Below are 26,624 nucleotides of genomic sequence, written 5' to 3'. Positions count from 1 at the left end.
TTAATGAGGCTAAATTACTTAAATTTTTTTTAACTATGTACACAGCATATCTTTGTGGACTTTTCAAATTTTAATGAGGTAGCTAGCCGTGCTGCCACACACAGATATATATATAGACAAAGTATATCTCTATGGACCATTCAAATTTCAGTGAGGCAATTGTCTCTACTACTCCTCCACTGCCCCAATATGTATTTGTCCTTGTATACATATATATATATATACATATACATATATATATGTACATAAAGAGCACTCATATATATATGTTATCTTATCTTAAAGAGAAGATAAGAGTTCATAGGAATAAGTGGGCATGTGCCTCAAAATGCTTAAAAGGGTTGAGCATTTGGGCCCTTAATAGGAATCCGGGTCACTATAAAGACGAAGGAAAGGCACAAATATAGAGTTAAAAGAAGTAAAGGAGCATTTTCTCTTAAGGACATATCAAACGAAGAGAAAGAGTTCATCTCTTTTGCCTTCAACCATCCCACATACACACACAAAGTATCTTAACCTTCTCCTTTCATTGATCACTCTCAGATTCTCATATCTCTTTGCACTACCTACTACTTTATTTCAAATATATGTTGAAAATTATACATAAAGTTAAGTTTTTTTGCTTTAGAGAAATAATGGGGAGAATATTTCCTATTATGTGATCATGATCATTAACCACTTTTATTAAGTTTTATTGTTTTATTTAATATTATGTGTAAATCTAGACTGAGTTTATTAACCATAACAGTCACATGAATATTCCATTACCATCATGCTAATCTTTAGTAGATTGTTGTGTGTGATATTAACCTTAATATTGGTTCTGTTTGTTCATAAATGATACAAATATTTCACATCAAATAAATATATCATAGTTGTTAATGATCTATGACTAATGAAACAAGATCATGAATGCATATTTTATTAGTTTTATATTAATAAAATTCAATCTATATAATGTGTAAACTACATCTTTGCTTGTGTATATAACAAAAACAGTCATTTTTCACTAGTTGTAATTTAAAATTTTATTTTTTTTTTTTAAAACTTTATGATATATATCAATCAAATATAAGTTGATATAAAATAACAATATTATAACATATAAAATCAAAATGGAAGTAATAGGCAACTTGAGTTTTTTCTTCCTTGGATAATAATTAAATTCAAAATAAGGTGATTTATCTGGAAATAGTACAACAATAACTATTAAAAAGTGCTATTAATAATATTACAAATGAGCTTAAATATGACATTATTTATTACTCTATGCGTCTTAATTTTAATTAATATTTTTTTTCTAAAATGACAGAAATCAGGCATGGAGGAAGTTTAACAAAGATACATACTTTCACTTTATATGAGTTTTGAGATTCGACCTCAGATTTATAACAAACATTTTACGCTAAGAGATACGGTATCACTAGGCCAAGAACACATTAATCAAACTAATAATTTCTTCCTTTTCATTTACATTAATTAAAAAAAAAACACCAATAACATTCTATTATAGCACAAATTCATTATGGTATTTGTTTTATACACATACACCCATGTGAAAGGTATACATAAAGCAAACCTACATAATTGCTGTAATTATACATTAAAAAAATCCCAAATGATAATAATGATCACCAATAAAAAATTATTTACAACCAAAAATAGCAAATTAATAAAAAAAATCATTTATAAAGCTCTCTGAAATTCCTTTTTTTAAATATAATATAATATATATATATATAAATCATTAATCTTTGTACTATTTCAAATCTCATTAATCAAAATCCTTCTTCAATAATCACACCATCATGCATGTTTTTTATCCTCCTCTTCCTCTCTCTCTCTCTCTCTCTCTCTCCTCTCTGCTCTGCTTCAATAAGGCCCCACCTTCTCTCTCTCTCTCTCTCTCTCTCTCTCTCTCTCTCTTCATTGAGCTCTGATATGATGGAAAGCCACTGCCTTTGAGGAGGAGAAGAAGAGGAGAAGCATCAAGTGTTGGAGAAGAACAAGAAAAGGTCAAGAGAGAAGAGGAAGTTGGCAATGGGGTTCAGTTATGATTCTGCAGCATCTATCCTCCTCTGTGCTGAGGATAACAACAGTGTCTTGGGTTTTGAGGATGAGGAAGTGGATGTTGAGGTTGGTGTGGAGGGGGAGGTGGAAAGGAGTGAGCTTTTGGAGGAAAGATGTGATTTTTATGGGGATTTCTTCAAGGTTTTGCCCATTCAATCAGATGAGTGCTTGGAGGTGTTGGTGGAGAAGGAGTTGGACCATTTGCCTAGAGGGGATTATGCTGAGAGGTTGCTCAATGGGGACTTGGACTTGGAGATTAGGAGAAATGCTATTGATTGGATTAGCAAGGTCAGTTTTCATGAGATTTTTTCAGCAAAATGAGATTTTTTTTTATTCCAAATGCCTGATGATTCCTTTGGTTGTTAATTAATATGTTAATTTTGTTAGGGATTTAGTGTGTGTTTGTGTGTGTGTGTGTGTGTGTTTTTACTGTTCTGTTTTGACTGTAATTAGGGTTTCAACACTTGATCCCACATTGCTTTTGTTGTTTGTCATGATATAGGCTTGTTTTACTTTTTTGTGACATTAACTTTGCCTCTTAATTCTTTTGTTTTCTACTTTTACTCTTATCCTTTGTAATTTATGGTGACTGTGTGTTATATTGGCAGGTTCATGCTCACTATAGTTTTGGTCCATTGAGTGCTTATTTATCTGTAAATTATTTGGATCGCTTTCTCTCTGCCTATGAGCTCCCTGTAAGAATCCTGTTCATTCAATAATATATAGTGATTTTTTTTTTCTCTGTTTTATTTTCTTTCAATTCTTACATTTATGTAATTTCTGAATCTTTTAGCAAGGGAAGGCATGGATGACTCAGTTGCTATCAGTTGCTTGCTTATCTTTGGCTGCCAAAATGGAAGAAACTGAGGTTCCTTTATCACTTGATTTGCAGGTGAAGTGAAAATCATTTGTTTTTCTATACAATATATATATATATATATATATATATATATATATATATATATATAATTTTTACTTAATTTTCAAGTTGTTGTGGATTTCATCAGGCCGGGGAATCTAAGTATGTCTTTGAGGCTAGAACTATACAGAGAATGGAGCTTCTGGTGCTGAGCACTCTCAAATGGAGGATGCAAGCTGTGACTCCTTTCTCTTACATTGATTACTTCCTTCATAAATTCAATGGTGGTAGTCCTCCGAGAAAGTCTTCAGTTTCTCAGTCTATCGAGTTAATATTGAGCATGATTAGAGGTATATTTATTTATACATCTTGTTGAAGTCTCGCGGAAAGTACTGACTTATCAAGTTGCATTGCTGAGTGTGTGGTTGTATTGAATTGAATGCAGGGATTGAGTTCTTAGCATTTAGACCTTCTGAGATTGCTGCTGCTGTTGCATTTTCGGTGTTGGGAGAAACCCAAATTTTGGAGATCGACAAAGCTTTAGCTGGTTGCATCCATGTACAAAAGGTGAATTACCGCAGGAAATTGACAACGCCTTCGTGTTTGTTATTATATATTGATTCGGTGTTTGTTTGCAGGAGAGGGTGATTAGATGTTATGCAGTGATTCAAGATAATGCAGTGATGATTAATAGTTTTTTTGATAATGCAAGCCCTTTGGTTTCCTCTGTACCACAGAGCCCGATTGGAGTGCTCGATGCTGCGTGCCTAAGTTATAAAAGTGATGAGCTAACGACTACACGGCATGAATCTAACAATTCAAAGAGGCGAAAACTGTGCTCTATCTCATGAAAGATGATGAATCAAAGAAACTAGACACCAAAAAAAAAAGGCGAATAACTAAAGGTGGTGAATGAATGAATGCATGAATGAATGAATGAATGAATGAATGAGCAGCTCATGCTTGGAGCAATGGTCGACAAAAAAGACATGAGCAAGCAGTGAGAAGCTGATTGAGTTGAGTATTTCACTATTTTTCTTCATGTTGTCATCGTTGTTGTTAATTGTTTGAGTTCATGTTCTACAAAACAAAAATTTTGCCAAGAAAACAAAGAGGAAACCATCCCTCTAGGGATCGGAAAGGTGACCACCTTAACACAAAAAAAAAAAGAAACATTATATATTAATCACTTCTTTTTCTGTAGTCCTTGTATCTGTGCAACCAATTGTTTGACTACTTGTCTCCTTGGACTATGAAGGAAGCTTATATACAAGTGTTAGTTGGAAGTTTCAGTGTTTAGTTTAATCTGTTGATTTTGATAAACAATTGAGCAAGGGAATTATTCTTCTGCACTTGTTTCTGCTTTTCCTTTGTTTAGCAACTATGTTTATCATAAGAAAAACATCAATTGCTCAAATGTACTGCACTTCCTTAAGATCTAATCTCTTTAAAGAAATTGCCAAGGTACTGTGTGTCCATTGGACTTTGTTGTGTCTATGCATGTGAATTCTTAATGCTAGCTAGATAAACAGCAGTAGAAGGACCAAGTACTCACTGAGATCCACTCCACCAAAAGTTTATCACATGAAACACAAGGGACCACTTTTACTGCTGTGCATTTGCAGCTAAACATTTGAATGAGTGTCTAATAATACATTGATTTTGTTTCTCAGTGTTATCTTTTTGAATTGATTTGCAGTGTTTGTTTGACCAACTTCTTTTTTATCTGTTCTCCAAAAACGTTGAACTTTCATGTGATCTGGCAGGCATGAGAGGGACCTTAGAAATGGAACACTTGTCATCCTTTAATTCATTACTCATTCCATTTATGAACTGCAGAAAAAAAGAACTAGTTGTTGTTATAATCCTTCATTAATCTCTATTAAAAATCCAATAGTACAGTCACATTTTGGAATCTATGCATCAGATCTGTCCATTAAATTGAGGAATCATAAATAAAGCCATCCTTTAAAAACAGTTTGTCAGAAACTCCCAGCATTTAGTAATATTTATGCCCATCCATGCACATCAATGAACAAACATTGTTTTGATTCAAGACTTCTGAATCAAAACTGCATACACATGATAAACACTTTATCATACTGAGCTTGATTTAGTTTTTTCTGTTTGCGCGGGAACTGAATGCTTGGAAATAACTGCACTCAAAACAAGGCCTTGCTTCACTGTCAGGTGCCAAAAAGAGATCCACCATTCATGAGCATGCAGACAGAACAACCTATATTTTCCACCATGTTCTTTTCTTTTTCAATCTATGGACCACTAGGATAAATTCTCATGGCTCCCATTGCTGTCTGTTGACGAACTATGACTAGATGGTAAAAACAATATTATCCAATACACTGCCCCCATTTGATCCCCATTCTATTGGATCTGTTGAAACTTTACATGTCATAGTTTAGTCAATGTAGATCTAGCAATTGATGAGGTTGAATTGTATTGAAATGCAGATAAGATCAGAGAGAACTGATTAAATTGCTTGAATCTCTATGAATGACATGTTATGACTGTCAGGAAAAAAACTTACAAACAATGCACTGAAATGCTTTATGCATACTGTGAAAGGACAGAGGAATAGTACTGAACATAAGACAAGAGTTTTGCTGCTGCATCCAGTGCATCATTCATCAATATGCCAGATCTTGAATTATTGCCTTCTTGTGATAGAAAACAAACTGTAACTCTTCTGGTTCGAATATGTACGACAGAAACTAACAAATTCTTTATTAAATCATTATTTGCTTATCCATTGTTTTCCTGATTCTTCATTGATTTAAATGCAGATTATTTCTGAAATATTGTATCAACATAGAAAATTTTATAGATTATGAAAAACTGTATCATCGATTATTTGTTGATCAGAATCATGTGAATGAACACTAACAGAAATACTTGACTGATTGTCGAAATGATTATTTGTTGGACTTTTTGGCATAGTTTGAATTTGTTTCATGTCGTTGCTGCGATGTATATCATATGATAATAATGCAGTGTTCAATCTAGTTGAGTTTTAAGTGTTTGAAATGAAATTAAGTCTTTTAACAAGCAATATCTTTCGTAGTCATTCTACTTATAATTATGTATGTTAGAATCAGATTAATTTTGAAGTTTACACTAGCAAATTTATAAGTTCATCCAATTCATCGGCAGATTTACCCGAATTAACTGTCTTTGAAACTTCGGAGTTGTTTTACTTGTTTATGCTACATACATGAACTTTTTGATAACTATTGTATATATTACCCTGACCAAAGGAATACTTAAGATTGATCATTTGAGTGTCATGAGAGTTAAAATTGAACATTGTGGGCTTATTAGTCTAACTAATGCATGCAAAGTCTTATAAATTGTTTTCCTAAAAATTTGTTCTTCCGAATCGAAACCAACTGTTTGATTCAATTTGCCATAAATATTAGGGAATTAAAAAAAAAACTCATGGTTTCAAAGAGTTGCCACTCTGTTAATCTTTACTTACATAGTAACAACACAATTTCATCAATTCAATTAAACCCCATGATTTAGAAGATAATTGGTTTTTTTTTTTTTGATAGAATTGCCAAAAAAACCCCCAAACTTTGCCATATTGCCAAAAAAACCTCCATAGTTTTGCAATCCCCAAAAACCCCTTCCTTTTACGCTCCATGATTTTCAAACCCCCAAAGTACATAACGGCATTAAACGGAGTGTTTTTTAAATTTTATGGACGAAAATGCCCTTGCACGGGAAGCCGTGGCTGCACCCATTTCGGCGGTGTGAGAGGAAGTGGGTGGGTTTTTCTTAGGGCTACAGCTGCTTGTCTTCTCTCAACTCGCGTCTCCAGCCATTTGTCTTCTCTCAACTTGCGTCTCCAACCATTTGTCTTCTCTCAACTCACATCTCAAGCTCTTCCCTTTCCACCGGCGTCTCGAAAGAGAAGTCTCGCGCAAGCATTTCATCACTTTGCAATTTAAGGTATTGATTATGGTTTTTTGTTAACTATTCTGTGATTTTGTGATTTTGTTTTTCTTGGAAGACATTGAAGCCTGCATGGGGATTTATCGGCTGGGATTTTGTTAGTCTGCAGGGAGATCTCTCGGCTATGGTTTTTGTTTTGTTTTACATTTTCGTCTGTGTACACGATCGAAATGGTTTTTTTATTGTTGTGATTTGTGTAATGTTTATAATCTACGCTTACCCTTTCAGTTGATATGGTTGCATTTGTAAAAATGAGGTCTCCGTTTAAATAATGAGCTCTTACCGTTTAAGTTTTGTTGTCTCCGTTTAACTATTTGTATCTCTGTTTAATAATATAGGTCTCTGTTTAACAAATGATATCAATGTTTAAGAATTGAGAGTTTATCGTTTAACAACTTATATTTCCCGCTGAAGCATTCGGCATTTCATCAGCTCCCAGTCTAAGGTATTGAAACTCTCTATTTAAAATAACAAAGTCTCTATTTAAAAGAACAAAGTTTCTGTTTAAAATACGGTTTAAGCATCAGTTTCTCCCTTTAACTTGATTTTTCTCTGTTTAAATTTCATTTTCTCAGTTTAACATTTTCTTATTGTATTATATCAACTTAATTACAATGTAATGTACCTAAAATACAAATCTCTAATAAAAATAGAATGTTCACTTAAGACAATACAATACAACATTCATTTTCTTATTCAATATCAACTTACTTAAAATACAAATATCTGATAACATTCATTCCCTTTAACTTTATTTTGCTCTGTTTAAATTTCATTTTCTCAGTTTAACATTTTCTTATGAAGTATCAACGTAATTACAATAAAATGTACTTAAAATACAAATCTCTGATAAAAATATATTTAATACAATACAATACAACATTCATTTTATTATTAAATATCAGCGTAATTACAATGACCTTTACTTAAAATACAAATCTCTGATAAAAATAGAATGTAAGACAATTCAAAAATTCTCTGTTTAATCTTCAAACTCTCCGTTTAACGCACGACGCAACCATCACAGACCTCGGAATTGTCAAAGTACACCTTTGAATAGGGTGTCCACAACACTCGCTCCAGTCAGACCACATTTTTTTTATAGATCAAGTTCTTTTCTTGTAAAAAGTCTATGATCTAAAAAATGTGGTTTGAATGGAGCGAATGTCGTGAACACCAAATGTTCGACTCGACAGGATGACCATCACACAAGAAGAAGAGGAAGAGGAAGAGGAGTGGTTGCGCCAATAGAGTATGTTCAACGAAATGGTTCTTCCTTCCCATTTATACTGCGAAATCCAACAGCCTGCTGCCGCTTCGGCTTCCGATTTTTATGTGCGACGGGAGTGGAAACGCTTGGGTAACCGAGCGTGCATTAATTACGCTTGGGAACCGCTGGTACCATCGCGTTGTATATTTTAAGCGGATAAAAATATAGTTTAAACGATAAAAAAACAAATTTAAACAGAGAAGCCAATATTTAAACGGTAACAGATGTATTTAAATATAAAGTTTAATATTTAAACAATACTAAGAAGTATATACACAATACCTACTCGGCAACAGATTCATTGCATGATCTGCGATTGTGACCAGAAGTGTGGCAATGGCTACAATGCAACTTTGGTCCTCGGACGCTTACGACTCGATCCTCTTTCGTCTAGGACGCCAAGGTTGCCTTCTCGTCACAGGCATCGGTCTCATTGTCGATGACACCGAAGGCGACATGGAAAAAACCGTTATTTCCAATATGATACGATGCCACATCATCAGTCTCCTTGTCGACGACACTGTATTCGACGTGAGAAGTTAAACAATAAGTTAATAAGTTAAACGGAGATAATATTGTTTAAATGGAAACTTGATAAATTTAAACATAGACAGGGATAATTAAACAATAATTAGCTTCTACAACTATATAAACATAAACGAGAAGAAACTTACAACGAGCAGAACTCGTTTTCAGTAGGCTATGATGCCACATCATCTGTCTCAACAACAAGATCAACAACAGTACATTTGAAGATGGAGTGCACGTGATGCATGAGACAAACCGTTTTATGTCCATAGGGTGTGATAAACTTCACCCTGACACGGGCAATATCGAGACCCCATCGCGCACATATTTCAGCTAACACTGATTCCCAAGAAGTCAGCGTCGTGAACATTAGCACTTGACCCTCCCCGTTGTATCTAGCAATAGCACAAAAACTCTCCATAATTTAATCGGAAGAGCTAAAATTGAGTACACCAAATGAGAAGAAGAAAAAGAAGAACAAGAAGAACAAGATATGAGCCTTCTAAACTTCGTTTGAGAAAAAGCAAGCAGGAGGCAAACAAAATTGGAAAACTATGCATAAAGTTCGGACATGATATGATTGTGCGCCATTTTTCTCTCCTTTTGCAAGGGCAAAAAAAGAATTTCATATCATGGACCCACTTCAACTTACCGGCGGGGGGTTAAAGGGAATGTAAAATATAACGGAGGGCTGTCCAGGGTGTGCAAAAGTTGGAGGGGTTTTTGGGAAGTTTTGAAAATGACGAGGGGTGAACATCAATTTCTCCTTTTTTTTATATCAAGTAGAATTTTTATGTTTAATATGGTTTTAAGTGAATTGGTGAAAATGCCCTTACGACATTACTAGGGATTAACATTGTTAACAGGTTTTTTTTGTTAACTGAATAAAACACAAAAATAAAAGCAGATTTTTTTTTTGGCAAATTTATGACATCACAAGTTTTTTTTTAATTTTTCTAAATAAAAACATAAAAAATTATTTAATTACTTATTATCAAAGAATTCAAATAAATAATTCCATGCAGTAAACTAGTTCCACCCCAAAAATGTTGTTTTCTTTTATCAAACAACTTCATTACAATGAGAGTGGCTAGGGGAGCCTTTGCTTTAATTTTAGAGCTTTCATAAAATTTTAAAAGAAACTTTTAAGAAGACATATAAAATACACAAAAATCAAGCATAATTTATTATAAGAAGATGGTTCTACCAAGCTTGAAATAGTTTAATTTATTCAAAATATAGTATAGTATTATAAGGTTCCGTTTGATGAACAAAATAAGATAAAGGCATAAATATCAAAATGGTCCCTTTATTTTTCGTTTTCCGCCCTTTTAATCTCTTTAATATAAAATCCGCCCTTTTGGTCCTTGTATTTGCACATTTTCGTCCTTTAGCTATAAAATCCGCCATTTTGGTCCTCGTATTTACACATTTTCATCCTTTTTGATCCCTCTAATTCATCAACTAGAAGGACCAAAATGACAGATCCGTCAATTAGAGGGACCAAAAAGATAAAAATGGAAAAATACGAGGACCAAAAAGACAGATTTTATATTAGAGGAACTAAAAGGGCCGAAAACGCAAAATAGAGGGACCTTTTGATATTTTGACATGCAGATAAAATATGAGTACTGGATAAAAATAGTAAAGAATACGAGACTGATAAGTTCATATCCTATCATGTGTTTGATGTAGATATGTCAAAAAACCAGGTTACCTGCCCAAACTTGAAGGCGCACCCGAAAATTGGGAGGGCTTGAACAAATCTACGAGGCCTGATGACTGGGTCTTGGACAAAATATAGAGTCCGTTTTAAAAAACTAGCCGGGTTTGGGATTTATTGTTAAATCCCGGGCCCGGCCCGACCAAGATCGAAGTATATAATATATTTATTAATTATATATAATTCAGATATTAATAAAATCAAATATTTATTTATTGTATGTGTATATATTTAAGGCATGTAGTACTATTTTGGATTGATTAACTGTGAATAGATGGTCTACTTGACCTCATTATTGATTATTGGTTATAATATTATTGTTAACATTTTTATGACTTATTTATTATTTAATGAAAAAAACTTTTTTGGACAGGCCTGAGCGGACCTTGGTTAAAGGTGATAAAACTCGGATAGGTTTTAGCAAAAATTAAGGTCTGTATTATTGGGCCGTGCCGGACTTGGGCAAGCTTGAATTTCATTAATTATAGGCTTAGCCCGGCTTGAACCTTGCCCGAATCGCCTCATGGACAAGTTTAGTTCGATGCTTAGACAAAATAATCCATTATGATATAGTTATATATATATATTAAATAGATTTGTTATTATTATTATTATTATTATTGTTATTATTATTATTATTATTTTACCTATCTCATGCCTTTCAATCCAAGCTTCAGGCAACGATTGAAATAAGGAGGGATTCGGTGAAACCTAGACGAGAGAAAAGCCAAGTAAAAGGGCAAAAATATAAATTTATTTTTTACTAAAATTTTAGGAGGATATTTATATCATACATGCATAGATTGCTTTTAGATTAGTAAACTACAAGCTAATTTATGATAAGTATTAAATCTAAACTTTTAAATATTAAAACGTACGATAAAATTGATTGAAATAACGTTTTGGGCCGCATCCATGTGGATTGGGCCAACAAAAAACCCTTTTGTAATTAACAATGTTTTTATATGAATTTTACGAATTGAGTAGATAATAATTTAGTTTAGAAATTCAAGATTTGTTTAATTAGCTAGATTTATAATCTATATCTATCCATAGTAGATGTATAATCTCCACACCGTGTTTCAAGGAATAAATTTAAATAATTTTTATTATATTTAAGTAATTATCTATATATCAAATATAGTATTAATAATTGAAAAAAAAATAACCGCATTTATTTGTTTGAGCAATGCCAACAAGTTTCATTATAAGGAGTTATTTAATCATTGTGTTATGTTTCTATCACTTGTCTATATACAATATTGTCTCAAAACATTTAAAATTGTATAAATTACATACACGGAGCGAGGGAATTTGCCTAGTATCAATATATAATATTAAAACAGATATATAATATCCCTGCTCGCAGAGTGTTTCAAGGAATAAATTTAAATAATTTTTTTTATTATATTTAATTTTTTAAATATAAAATATAACATTGATAATTGAAATTTTTTTTAATTTTTATTTATTTTTATAATAAATGTTTATAAGATCTTTCAAAATTAAGCTATGTCAGTAGTTTCCAATTTTCGTGTAGGGTATACCATTAAAATTTTAATTTTATGTCATTATACAATATTGCCTTAAGCCTTTAAAATTATAAAAACTCTAATATAGATCGAGTGGATTTTTTTTTTAGTAGTTGCATAATCTATATTTACAAAGCTTCAAGGAACAAATTTAAATCTTTTAAAAAAATAATTAAAATTGTACTTAAGTCTTTCCTTATATTAAATGTAGTATTACTAATGTAAAAAAAAAAAATTAATTGTATTTATATTTATTTGTTTTTGGATTAAATGTTCCGTAAAACCTTTTAAAAATCATTATAGCCATTGGAAAAACTTATTTCATAGGAAAAAGTAAGCCATGTGACTCCATGTTTTTATTGATAATATATAGGGATTATTTTATAGGAAGTGGACATAGATATTTATAAATGAGAAAAGTTCATTATATTAGGAAGGTTGTAATTTCATGACATATAAACAAAGTGAGATTGTGAAATTTTGTGGCTTTGTTTTTGTTTGTTTGTTTTTTATATATATATTTTTTTATTTCCACTCTTGGCAAAGCAATAATTGAAGAGATCAAAATATGGAAAATTAAGAGATAGGAGATGTTGGAAGAATCAGCTTTTAAAAATTAGTAGTATTGACAAAATTTAATTAAAAAAAAAAAAATAACTTAGGGAAAATTTGTTGTTCGAGATTTAGAGCACAAAACACAAATAGCAATGGTTTCAGTTCTTTCAATGAGTTGTCGAAGAGGTTATCAAAGTTATTAACATGTAATTAAATTTACTTTGCCTTATCGTTTCTTTTTTGAATACCTTTTTTAATTATTATTATTATTATTATTATTATTATTATTATTATTTTGATTCATTTGCTTGTAGTTGGTTTGCTCTTTTTTTTTAGCCATTTTATGTATGATGTTATAATTTGAATGATTAACTATTTTGTTTGTCTATATGTATTATTGCCTTAAAACTAAAGCTGTCATAAATGCTAACAACAACGGCTAAGCTTGGAACAATAACAAACTTGTATACCAAAACAAGTTCAAAAGTGATAATAGTGGCAACACCAGTTCTGCACAAGTCCACAACATCTCGCACCAGACTGTATATGTTCCTAAAAAGGTAATCAGTTACAAAACTTATGATATGGCCAACCCATAGACCAAAACTAATACAAAAAACCAACTCGCAATTCTTCACTGACTTTTGAACATCAAAGTTGTATATTGTGAACTTAGATGCAAAAGCAATCCATGAAGCACTAACTTTTTTTCTCAGAACTTCCCTGGTTTTGAAGAGCATCTATATGCATGCTTGGATTGATAACATATACTGCAGCTGTTGCAAAAGTAGATTTATAATGCCTAATATTCCAGTCACAGAAGAGAAACTGATGGTTGAGATTACACTTCTCAATAACAACATCATCCATTATTATGAGCTTTCCTTTGAACTACAACAAATTGCAATCTGTGCCCAAATCTTTAAGATCTCACATCCAAGTGCACTAGCATGCATAATAAATTAATGCTTTGGTCTCATTCAATTTCTTTTGAAGGTTGCGTCCAAATACTATGATTTGTCCATCATACTGATTGCTCATTGACTCCAAATCACTAGGCTCCAAGCATTCCACATGAAAAGATTTAATAGAATCAAAATAAAAAAAAATGATAGAGAAGATGAAATTTTTTTGAACATGCATTTACCAACTATTTCCCCATAATACCATCAAATAGTGCACAAATTGGGTTCAAAACAACAACAAAACAATTTGCAATTATGCATAGAAGTTTCAAATCAAACTCTGAAAGACCACCACCATCCCTGAGCTTCTTCATAGCTTCAACTGCATTTCTGAACTTATATGGTACTTACCAAGAACTTGAGCAACCCTATTGCATTTAACAACACCACAATTTGTCTCATAATGATCTATGGTGACATGCCTTCGACCCCCATTAGAAGCAATCTGTGCATTAACACATTTCGCTCGCAGATTTGCAAGATCATTGTCAAGTGTTTTAACAAAATCATATGTAAGAATATGTATATGGATCCTATTGGTAGCAAGCTCACATGCACCTTTTCAGTAGAAACTGCCATTGTTCTAGCTGTGAGAGTGAAAATCTCCATCACTAAATAATACAATGAGATGTAAAGTACCTTCATCAAAACATTCTTTGATAAACTTGAAACCTCTACCGTCATATATTTTTCCTGATACAAGTGCGAGATCAACCAGCTCAGCGCCCTCTTAGCAAAGATCTGTCCATGATGCAATGGATTCTTACCAAGTTGCCCAGTAATATTCAAGTTACCCCCTATCCAGTGACGGAACCAGGACGCCATGATAATAGGGGTTGAAGAAAAAGCATAAAAAAAAATCACCCACACAAACCAATTATCTTAAATGAAAAATATACTTAAAAAAAGCATAAATTTTAATTTGAACTATTGCTATTGTCGGTTCTGGTCAAGTGAGGTATGTAACTAAGAGAAGACAGTGCATCTCACTAGTTTCCATTTTTTTTAAAATAGTATAGAATGAATCACTCATGATATAAACAACAAAACTATCGCTCATTTACTTTAATAAAATAACATTTTTTTTAAGATTTATAAATTTTTATTAAAATTTGAAAATTCCTATAATTTGTTTAAAATAAAAAATTGAATTTTAAAAAATATTAGCCTATTGAAAGTGGCAGGATTCCAACATGGGTCAGTAAAATTCACATGACTTTCAATCAAAGCCCACTAATCACTCTATCACACCCGTATTTCTCCATACAATGTCCATGCAAAAAGATATTATGGATTTATTTAACTGAACAACCATGGATTTTTTTTTTTTATGACTACTTGATGATAAACTTGCGGGTGCCAGAGCCAGGGAGTTGAAGTCCCCTCTCGGCCCCCTTGGTTCTGTCCTTGCACCTATCTGTATCTTCTCCACAAAAGCCAAAGTGGTGATAGTTCCCAAATTCTTGATCAAGTTCTCCTTTGTCATATCAATTCCTTGATCACCAATAGAAAGAATCTGAAAAGTTTCACAATACTCCACATCATTTGAAGTTCCACCATCTCCCACATCATTAGAGCCATTGACAAATGAATTGCTGCTAGAAGAAGGATTTGCCATTGACTCTACATGTGGTAGAACCCTAGTCTCAGCATTGCAGGAACCCAGATCTCTCTCATGCATTTCATCAAACAACTCAAGAGTAACTTCAACAACCTTGAATTCATACAATTTATAGGTAGATTTCTTATACGAATCTGATAGGAAGCTGGAGGTTGGTGATGGAATAACTTGAACATTGTTTGCAAAGCTTTGGGCTTCAAAATACTTGTAAATGGCTTCTATTGTTTGTTCCATCTTGTTGTATTGTTCATCTTGATTCAACCTCGTGATCCATTCCTCTTCTTGAACTAGGCGTGCAAGAATTCTATCTACTTTTTTAGAGAGATCATCAAGACTGCTATCCATTTCATCCATGATGGAAGTAAGGAGATATATATATATATATATATATATATATATCAATGAAAACACCAAAATGTAATGAATTACTAAACAAAAATGAGAAAATCAATAGAACAGTGAATTCAATACAAGATTATCATCTTCAAACTGTCTTCATAGATGAATTGTAAATCTAATTCTCCAGAAATTCAATAATCAAATTAATTTATCAACCAAACAACAATCCATACCCAAGTTCTCAATTAAGTAATAGAACAAGAGAGTAAACTTCATACAATCACCAGATGAAAATAACAAGCTCACAGAGCTGTAGATCCATGGCAAATAAACTGGAAAACAGGAAAATAATGGGTCGGGATCCTCTCTTGTGATCATCCCCATAAGTCATAACATTGATCCATTACAATTAAAATAAATATTAAGATTATAACTTATTAATGTTGAGTCTTCACTAATGTTTTTTAAGTCCATAGTATTAATGGTATATGTTTTTAATAGAGTTTATAAAGCGAATTTCTGTTTGACAAATTTCAAAAGCTTTGAGTATGATTTTGTGATTTTTAAAGGTATGAAAAAATTTTGGGGATTAGAGTTACCAGAGGAATCCCCCAATATTGACCTATTGAGATAATTTGGGTAATCAAACTACAACTAAGGAGTGATAAAGTAAAGCAACATATCAAATTGAACCTAAGATAATCAAACATGTAATCTACTTAAGAGATCTATTTAGAAATATTTTAGGTTTTATTATGATTTTTGCAAACTGAAATGTGACTATTATATTTAATTTTTTTAATATAGTAGAGTCTTTGCAAGTAGTTTTTTCTTTTTCTATTTTGGGTTTTACATAAATTTGTATGTTTTTATTTTATTTTTATTTGTTTATTACAGTTTTTTTTTCAGTTTCTTTATTTTTGCTTTTTCAAAATGACATTGTGCTTCATCGAAAGTGCACTTATAATTCAAGAAAAATATACAAATGGTTTCATTTTTTGTCTTTGCTACCTCTTATTTGTGAGACATTTTTACAAATAAGCCCTTGTTAAAATTACCATCTTTTTGTTGCTTTACAACTAAGAGTTAAGCCTTCCCAAGAATGATCTCTCTCTTCTAGTACTGATTGTGGTAACTAATACCAATTATTGGCACCAAAGTTCACTCTTGTGCTTCACTTTGGAGGCAATGGTTTGCCATAAATCCTCTAACCCTAATTGATCATGTTTCCGTGCCTACTTAACCCTCAACCAAAGCAAAAGCATGCTATGTTAATTAAGAAACTCTTCGCACGTGTGCATGATCATTAAGGTTTATGAGCACCTTCATTTTTTTAATTAATTTTTTTTTGTATGTTCATTAGTTTATTTTGTCATGCGGCACGATTAATTAAGACCTAATTGATATTTTAAAGATTAAAGTTTTATAAGCACGCATTACATTAAAGGCATAATCTTATTGGATTTTGGGAGGGAAATCCAAAGTTTTTTATTCATTTAATTAGTAGCATGCATGTGCTATGTTTGTGAATTGTGATGACATGGTTTGGGTTTTAATTTGAGGTAATTGCTAATTTAATAGCTCAAATTTCTCAAATTTACTATGCATAATTTCCTTGATGATGATGCTTGATGTTTTCTAATCATCTTTGCAAATTTAGTGTTTTCACTTTATAATATATTTGATACATAACTAGTTTTAACAAATATATTATGTGTTTTTCTTAAATTAAAACTAGAAGAATATATAATTGGTTATAATAATGAAATCATAGATTTTTTTTTATTTAAAAATATAGGGCATTAAGTACCATTACATTGTAATCCAAGTTAAAGTATAAGAAACTACTCTATAAAAAGCTATATAAAATACAATTACGAGTTATTTCTGAAAGTAAGGAGATGATTAGTAAATTTTTTTTTTCAAAATAAAAAATTTTCAAAATCTTATTCTCATGTACCTACAATAAAATTGGATTAGGCTACCAAACACACTATTAACTATTAAGACAAGGAATCTTTCATCCATGATGCTCCAAACTTGTGCAATAAGTTGTTAGCTTGCTAATCAATAATTAAGCCCCTAATCAATGGAGGTTTACTAGTTGACCATATACATATAAATAAATACAAAGTCTAATAGCCCCTAATCAATAATTAAAACAAATATAAAAAGTAAATAACAGAGAAGGGTTGACACTTTAGTGTGGGGTTTATGTTTATATTTATATTTATTATATTTTATATTTTATATTTTATATTTTACAAATGGTGGTGGTGATGACAATGAGCTTTAAAAGCCATTGAAAGTGGGTGAAGGGTGTATGACCTTTGTTTACTTTCTAAGCTTCTTTTAGGGTTTTCTAAAGTGATGGCATGTCATGCAATGTTTTGGTAGTGTGTGGTCTTTTAGGGCTTTCCAAGCATGGGAGCAAGTGTTAGTGTGTTGGGAGAGCCTAACCAATGAATTCATTCATTCTTTGATTCTTTCTCAAAGTGCCTAATTCTTTTAGCCCTTATTCCATTGGACTAGTGTGGTTTGGTGTCACTTATCTATTGGATGTATGTCCTAAACTTTTAGGTCCTACCCTTAAATTTTGTGTTTTATTAATTTATATTTAGGCTTTGGTTGCTTGAATTTGTTTTTCAAAAATATTTATTTATATAGAATTTTACCCATCAATTTTATAAGAACCACTAGCTTTAAAATAATCCGTGGCAAAATATTAGGAGCTTTATAGGGGTGGATTTCTCTCTATGTGTTTTCTTTTTTTTATACATAAATATTCAAATTTGAAATCGCTTATTTAAATGACCTAAAATATCTACCTCTTAGTTTTAGACTAACACCAGATGAGAAAATTTTTAATTGAAGTTAAGTAAATTTTAATTTCATTAATATTATATAAATAAATATTTTTATAAATAATGAATAAAATTTTAATATTAATAAATAAATTTATTTATTTAAATTTTAAATTTCTTTTACTAATTTATCTATTTTTGTTTATTTTCATTCTTACTTGGAAGTTAACCTATTAATATTTTTATCATTGATATGTTAAAATGTCAGAGGAGCATTTTAATAATTTCATTGTACATAATACAGCATGAAACAAGGTCCTTAAGTCAAGGCATGCCGGTGATATTTGTCTCTCTTTGAAAGAAAAGAATAATCAACATTGGTATTCTAAACATTGCATTTATTTATGAAAATATACTACTCAAAACCAATTTTATATATATATATATTGAAAATTCAAGCAAACACAAGTTGAGTCGTTTTTTACCTAACTCTAATTTTATTAAAAAAAGGAAAAAAACTTGTTTGCATGCCCTAATAAAAATGATTGATTGGTGAAAGCCTGATATATATGTTCATAAAAATCATATTTTCTATTATGCTTTTACAAAAGCATTTTTATTTATTTATATATCTTCAGGAATGAAAACAAACTTACAAGTTTTATACATTTTTTTGTCTGTTTCCGAGATGAATGAATAAAAAAGGATAAATAATGCTGGTAGTGTTTTTTTTTAAATTTTTTAATTGATTTTTTTTTGTTAGAGAGATATATAAACGAATACCATTTTTACAGTGGATGCAAGCAATATATATATATATATATATTAAAATAAAAAATAAAAATATCAACTTAATTTGAAAGTTTAACAAAAAAAATTAAAATATAAAGAGATAGAATAAAAAATAAACTAAAATTTAATAAAACCCTCAAAACATGAACCCTAAAGTCTCAACCCTAAACAAATGCCTTGTTCCCCCCACCCTAAACAAAGTTAGGGTTACCCTTAAAAGCAAAGCTAATCCAACAGTGCTAACAAATCACAAGAACTTAAACAAATTGAGAACAAATCTTCTTTTCCGGAACAATGAAAGATTTGGGCAGGTTTAGGGCATCATAAACCATGCTTATCTTCATCTTTAAAAATTTTTCATTTGGAAATGATCTTTATCTTTATATTAGATAAATATTTTTTTTGAACTTTAAATAGGTATGGTCCTTTCCTTTTTCTTATCTTTTTTTTTTATATATAGTCTTTTTTTCTTTTGCGTATTCCATTGCCTTTTGGGGGAATCAAATCCCCAAAATCTTGCTCACTCTGCACAATGTGTACTTTGTTTAAGGAGAGGTGCAATAGATTAATATGGTTCATTTGAGCATGGCTTTTGGATAAAGCCAAATTAATGGCTACTTGTCTTTCATCTAACGGCCCTTATGGTTTAATTAAAATTAGGTTTTTCTTTACGTGCATTTTTTTTGTCGGTATATCTTTGAAAATTTGACTATATATATATATATATATATAGGGTTTAAGGCATCTATCTACCTACGTAGATTACCGTTCATAAAAGATGCTTATTTACAGCGGTTAGATAGTAATCCAATGGCTATTATTTTTATAGATACTATGTAAAGTTATTTTTATAATAATGTGTATTACTGTATAACACTATTTTGTCACTGTTTAAAATTGTTTATAAATGGATTGTAGCCGTTGGATAACAATCCAATGGCTATTATGGAAGTTCTAGATAATGGGTCATATTAATAAAATTTAATATTATTTTTACCTTTCGAAAAATAATTACCTCTATGTTTAGACAACCTATTAAAATATATTTTTAAATGTTAATTGGCACTTGGGTGCCCTGTGAGGTTTTTTGGTAGTTGACGAGGGATCGATCCCGTGGGGTGACGACACAGAGGGGTGGATGTACTAATTCCACATCTGTGCATGCTCTTGATTATCTTTAAATAAGTGGGTGCTTGTCCCCTGTTTGCCAAAAACATATATATGTAAAAAAAAAAAATTGAATCTTTAAATAGATATAAACACAATAAGTTAAATTTAAAAGTAAAAAAAAAATTATTACCACTATGTAGTAAAAGAGTTGGTACTAACAAATAGTTTCAAATTTAAATCCTCTTATATGCAACTAAAAAATTTTTTTAAAAAAAAACCATTGAAAGAGGTTTGCCATTTTAAGAACAAAGAACTCCAGTATCTTGTCCCAAGACTAATTTAAAGTCCATGGCTCTTTAGAATAAGTGGATTAAAAAAATATATTATTCATTTTAATCGTTTTACTATATAAATTTAAGGTTTAATTACTGTACATGTTTATATAATTAAGTCCTTATATTTAGTCAATTAGATCATTTTATACAACTGAGTAAATATAAATTGTAAGGACTTAATTATACTTAAAAATATTATTGTAGACTAAAATAATCTAATTCGACTAAATATGAGTACTTAATTATACTTAAAAATATTAAAAAGTCTAAAAAAATACACAATTATAAGGATTTGTACAACAATTAAACTTTAATTTAATCATTTTGACTCCTCTATTCAATATGATAGCTAAATAGGTTCCATAGAGAGTGCTAAAATGAACAATTTTTTTATATTAATTATTATTTAATCTATGAGAGAGAGAGAGAGAGAGAGAGAGAGAGAGAGTAATAAATAAATAAATAAAAATAAAAAAGGAAAGAGAGCATCGAAACAAGAAGCAGAAGAAGACAGTGAGAAGAAGCAAGTTTATCTGAAGAAAGCAGCAGATAGGATGGTGGGTGCTCATTAATTCACTGGTCACAAGTCAAGCTTTTCTCCCCACTCATTTTTATCAACCTCACTCATTACCTTTCTTCCCCATCCTTCTTCTCTTCCATTTCTATTTATTTTTATTTTCTTCGATTTTAATTTATTTATACTTTTACATATATACCCCTATAAATCCCCTAAAATTACATGCATAGTATTTTCATTTTTATTATTTTTGCATTTTACATCAGAGCAATCTAGAGAGAAGTCCATTGGAGTGCATTTATACACAAAATGATTTTTTTTTTAACAAATATAATTAAAACCCTCTTTTAGAGAATTTGTTTTCCATTTTTACCCTAATTAGAGATCTAAATAATAATATTTTAAAATATATTTTTATCAATAGATTTGTTTATTGATAAAAATATATTTTAAAGAGCAACAATATTTTTGAAGCATTAAGCGCTCCCTACATTTTCTGAATTCCACTTTCGCGCCTGAAAGTGGAGCAAACATCTGTAGCACCCTGCTACCACGCGGATCGGCACTTTTCGAAGTAATGGAGCTGATTGTTGATACTTTCGTGATATCATCTCCTCATTGTCCATTTTTATTTTCTCTTTTTTCTATCTGGAGTTCCTTGCTTCGATTTTCATTTTTACTTGTTTGTCTGCTTTTGCGTTGTTGTCTCTCTTTGTTTTTCCTTTTCTAATAAAAATTGTATGGTTTCATCCACTTTTTATCGAAAATAGATTTGTTTATTTGATAGAGACTTCGATCACTTAAATAACAAGAGATTTAGTATGCATGCAAAAGAAGTTTGCTGATAAAGTTTTTTCTATAATAGCACTCTCAATTTCTGGCTTTTTTTTTACAATTGGTATGTTTAATATATATTAATAAAATATGGAAAAACTATATAATGAACATGCGCATACATAAAGTCAATACCTCAACAACAAATTTGTATTTTTATTTTATATGAGTTAAAATTCAAATCCGTTTCTCTAGCAAAAACGTGAGCACTTTACATAGAGAACCTCATATCAAAAGACTAAGAGGTCATCTGCAAACTAATAAATGTATATATATATTAAATAATTTTTTTAAATATATTAAATGTAAATCTTTAGAGCCATATATATTTATATACTCTTTTTAATTTGTTTTAATTTATTATGTTAATTTGTTCACCTCTAATCTCATCGCATTGAAAAAAAAAACCTCAAGCATTAATAAATGCCATTTTCCATATTACTACAGTAATTAGGGGCATATTGGGGATAACAAAGCAGAGTTTCAGACTCAGTCAACCACTTATTTGACGAAGAGTCATAATTTTCTTAATTTTCCACATCAGGACAACAGTTTTCACTGCATATAAGTATATAACGTGTGATATTTACTGCATTCATTGTAAATCTGTTTAACTTGCAAGGGTATTTTCGTCATCAAATGTAGATATAAACTGGGCGTGGGTTGGTGGCCGAGAGATGTCTTCATTCTGGATTTCTACTTCCGCTGTAAGTGCTTTTCCATCTCCACTTCCGAATTATTGAACTTGTGTTTTCCTGCAGAATTGAAGATCGAAGAGCTCTTTTTTTTTCTTTTTTTTTCCGTTTTCTTTTCCTGGTTTTCCTTGATTTTCTTAATTTTCTTCCAATTTTAAGGTTTTTTTTTTAAGGAAATTAGTTGTTGCAGAGGATCTGATTGACTTTCAAAAGGGAAGTGGGATTTGGAAGTGGACTTCCAATCAGGAAAACAGAAGGGAAATAGAGAAGAAAAACAGCATGCGTTGGTTGAGCTTATCTGTTGATGTTTTCCGGAAAGTGATTCCCTTGAATTTGTACTGCAGGGTTATCCTGTAACTTGTTTTCCATATTTCTCAGTTTCTGATTTCTCTTCCTCTTTCTCTTGTTGTTGATCCTTTTCTTGATTCCATGGCTTCCAGGCTCTTCATCCGTAGAATTATCTGAAGTTTGGTATCAAAAAGCTCTCATCTTTGATCTCAAAATCTCACCTTTTCTTCATTCAATTTCTTGTTTCTGTTCTCCAATTTCATTGAGTTAAAGTTAAAAAAGATTTCACCTTTGGGGGTTTTCAATTGATCTGTTTGGATTTGTGGTGGAGTGGTTGGGTTTCTGAGGGAAAGGAGAGTAGTAATGGTGTGCCAAGCAGCGAGCCAGACGAGATTCAGAGCACTGAAACATGAGAATGGGATTGCTGGGAATGCCACCATCATTGTTAAGATCATAGCTTGTTTCCAACCTCTCCAAGATTGCCAGGTATATATTGAATCTTTTAATCTCTGTTTTTGTTCTTTGTTTTCATAATATAAAAATTCATTCTTTGTTTCCTGTGTTTCAGGCTGAGTACTTTCGTCAATTGCTTAAGCCTGTCACGTAGTTCACTTGTTAGCAATCATCTATCTATCTTCTTCTTCTTCTTCTTCTTCTTCAAATTAAAGGAAGCATTTGCAATCAAAGCTCTAGTTTTTAGTTCACAGGTATGTGATTGATTTCTGAGTGGTTTTGGTTGTCTATTTTTTAAAATTAAGTTATTGAGAGTTGATAGTTATATGTTTGTGGATCAGATTGTTGTTAGATCAATGGAAGGGAACATTGATCCAAAGAATTCTTCATGGTGGGAATACACTAGCTTGAACAATGGAAGTTTTAATCTTGTAATGCCTCCAATGTTCCCTTCTTATGCCAATGCTATGCTTGGAAGTGGAGAACAAAGGAATTTCATGGTGTTTGATCATTCTAGAGATCAAACAAGTTTGATTTATAGTTCAGTAGCAGGAACACAACACCCAAGTTTTCATGCCAATGTTGTAACCAATGTGGAGAATGGTCATGAGAGTGAAGAGATGCATGAAAACACTGAAGAAATAGATGCACTTCTCTACTCTGAATCAAACCACATTGAAGACCATGATGATGATGATGATGATGAAGTGATGAGCACTGGACATTCTCCAGAGGACTTAAATTTCGACTGCTCTTCTACACCAACAAAGAAGAGAAGGCTAGACATCAACAGGGAGTTCTATGATACATCACTGTTAGACACTGCAAGCTCAACAAGCTCAAGAGAAGGATTAGAAGCTAACAAGAAGCTGAAAAGAAAGAGAATTCAAGAGACTGTTAGCATGCTTAGAAGGATCATTCCTGGAGGGAAAGGGAAGGACACTGCAGCAGTGCTTGATGAAGCTATAAATTATCTAAGGTCTCTCAAGTTAAGGTTCAAGAAGCCATTGATTGAAGGTGTGGATATAATGCATCAATGAAGATCAAAACAAGAACACAGTGAATTTAAAGCTTCAATTTAAGCTCTGATGATGTACTCTGAGGATCTTTTGACAAGGAGAGGAGGCAGAGGAGTGGATTATTCTTCAGGACTGAGAGACTGAGGATTGGTGGGGACTCTGTCTGAGCAGAGAGACTTATCTGTTGTTGTATGATTAAAATGATGTGTCAGTGTTGTTGTTGTTGTTGTTGTTGTTATTATTATTATTATTATTATTGTTGTTAGTATTATATATATTTTATTATTATGTGGGAATGGAATGGGTGGTAAGAGTGTTGGGGGACCAGTGTTTGGGGTGGTGGTGATAGGACTTGTCTGGTTTGATGTGGTGAGAGATGAGAAACAGTGGAGTTTGTGTTCTGTTTTGATGTTGATTTGTACTCTTTGTTGTTGTTGCTTCAGTGTTTTTTTGTATGGTGAACCTATTTGCTGTGTGCAAAGCCTCTTTTGAACATTTTATTTTTCTGAATGTTCATGTTTGAATTTATTTATTCAAAAAATAAGTTTTGATTTTTTTTTTTAAGAAATCAGTAAAGTTATATTTGGGGGGAAAACATGTTTTTTAAAGATAAAAAAAGTACTATGTATGAATTGAGTGTCTATGAAAAAAATTATAATTGAAGTATTTTTCTTGTACATCTAAAGAGGTTCATAATTAATTAGTTTGTTTTTTTTCTTATTTATTTCATTCATGATAAAAATACGCTCATAATTTATTTTTTTTATGGTCTTTGTGATCCAAGACAAGAAGAGATTTAAATAGATTATACTGTAACAACAATCAATAGCAATCTTACCTTATTCTACTTTCTAAAGATTATCATTTCTTGAAAACTATATTTTACTCTTTTTATGTTTTTTAATGTTAGGACCTCCAAGTGTCAAAGTTTTGGTGTGTATCCAACCTCTTTGCTCTTTTTTTTTTCGATGTATTCTCTTATCTGTTTTTTTTTTAATTCTAATACACTTCGGTTGGTTTATTTTATTAAAGAAAAAACTCAGTGTGTATTGCAGCAACATGTATTTTTTTTTCTTTTAAAAATTTAATAAAACATCTCATGTTATTTAATAATGTGTCAAGTAGTATCTTTTGTGTTTGCCAAGGATATTTTTTATGTTTACAATGTTATGTATCTCTGAATAAGTAAAATTTATATATATATATATATATACAAGAGAATGTAATTTAGTCCATTATTTATAAACATAAGGAATCTTTGAGCTGTTAGTGTCAGAGAAGGCTATTTGCAAACACTGCTAAATCTAGAATCAAAATAGACAGATATGAGAAAAGTGGTGATAATTTTAAAAAAAAACTTAATTATTTATGGAATCAAAATTAGTTTTTAAAACTTAAATAATATAATCAACCAAAAGAATAATTAATGGAACCAAGTACTTTCTTGGAGTTCACAAGTAAAATAATTAATATATATATATATATATATATATATGCCATTCATTGAAAGGCCTGTAAATGTAAGCCCCAATTATAATATCTATGTTCAAAATTAAAATAAAGCCCAAGAAAACAATTTTCTTTATTCAGTTTCCTATTGTCTATCTAAAACATATCATTAATAAATAGAATAAAAATACTTCATAAAGTTAAGAAATCAATTTAAGTTTTTTTTTTTTTAAAGCCTATTCTCATTTAATCAACTACTTCCGAATAAACCATTAAAGGGTAAAATTATAAATGTGTAAATAACACGAAAACAATTATAATTATTTTTATGAAATTATTATTTTTATAATTGTAATATATATATATATATTAATACTCAATTAGTTTTGAGTGATAAATAAATTATTAAAAAAAAAAGCAAAACATCCGTTAGCAATGGAAATAAAGGAAGGTGTTAGTCCGCCGATGTGGTTTGTGGTTTAGAAGGCACTCAAACACTCATAGAAAGTTCACACAAACTAAACAAGAAGACACACAAGATTGGTAACCCATTTCGGCGTCCACTCGCCTACGTCTGGAGGGCCAAGCCCGCAGATAAACAATTCACTAAAAGAGGTGAAAATAGATGAGTACAAACACTTGTCACTCACTCTCCCAAAAATAAATATCACTACCATCTCTAAATTGTCTAGTACTCACACATTCTCTTTCATAAGAGACACACAATCTCAGAGTAACATCCCAAATATAGCACATACCTCTTTTACAATCTCCGCGGCTACTAATTTAAAAAACTTCCGAAATTAACTGTTGCAACTCTTGTTGTAACATGAATTGCAATATAGCCCTAACTGCTGACTTAACTGAGTTCTGGTTATGTTGCGAACAACCACA

General features: G+C 31.1%; 2 protein-coding genes across 3 annotated transcripts; both read left to right on the top strand.

The window, feature by feature from the left end:
* Positions 1-1,887: 1,887 nt before the first annotated feature.
* LOC120262958 (cyclin-D4-1-like) lies at positions 1,888-4,215 on the top strand. The gene is made up of 6 exons (XM_039270877.1): positions 1,888-2,358; positions 2,679-2,765; positions 2,864-2,962; positions 3,078-3,279; positions 3,375-3,496; positions 3,568-4,215. The coding sequence occupies exons 1-6, from the start codon at positions 2,041-2,043 to the stop codon at positions 3,778-3,780; spliced, it is 1,041 nt and encodes a 346-aa protein (XP_039126811.1). The 5' UTR covers positions 1,888-2,040; the 3' UTR covers positions 3,781-4,215.
* Positions 4,216-22,496: 18,281 nt separating this feature from the next.
* Positions 22,497-24,762, top strand: LOC120263490 (transcription factor bHLH143-like). Of its 2 annotated transcripts, XM_039271411.1 has the most exons (4): positions 22,497-22,533; positions 22,712-23,295; positions 23,378-23,516; positions 23,604-24,762. In XM_039271411.1, exon 4 carries the CDS (start codon positions 23,619-23,621, stop codon positions 24,300-24,302), a length of 684 nt encoding a protein of 227 aa, XP_039127345.1. In that variant the 5' UTR covers positions 22,497-22,533; positions 22,712-23,295; positions 23,378-23,516; positions 23,604-23,618; the 3' UTR covers positions 24,303-24,762. The 2 variants fall into 2 exon arrangements, with proteins under 2 accessions (XP_039127345.1, XP_039127344.1); XM_039271410.1 differs by having other exon boundaries at positions 22,512-23,295.
* The last annotated feature ends 1,862 nt before the right edge of the window (positions 24,763-26,624 follow it).

This window comes from Dioscorea cayenensis, chromosome 6, assembly GCF_009730915.1.
Source record: "Dioscorea cayenensis subsp. rotundata cultivar TDr96_F1 chromosome 6, TDr96_F1_v2_PseudoChromosome.rev07_lg8_w22 25.fasta, whole genome shotgun sequence".
Lineage (NCBI taxonomy): Eukaryota > Viridiplantae > Streptophyta > Magnoliopsida > Dioscoreales > Dioscoreaceae > Dioscorea > Dioscorea cayenensis.
The sequence above is the reverse complement of the archived record's forward strand: the minus strand, read 5'-3'. Positions and strand labels throughout refer to the sequence as shown.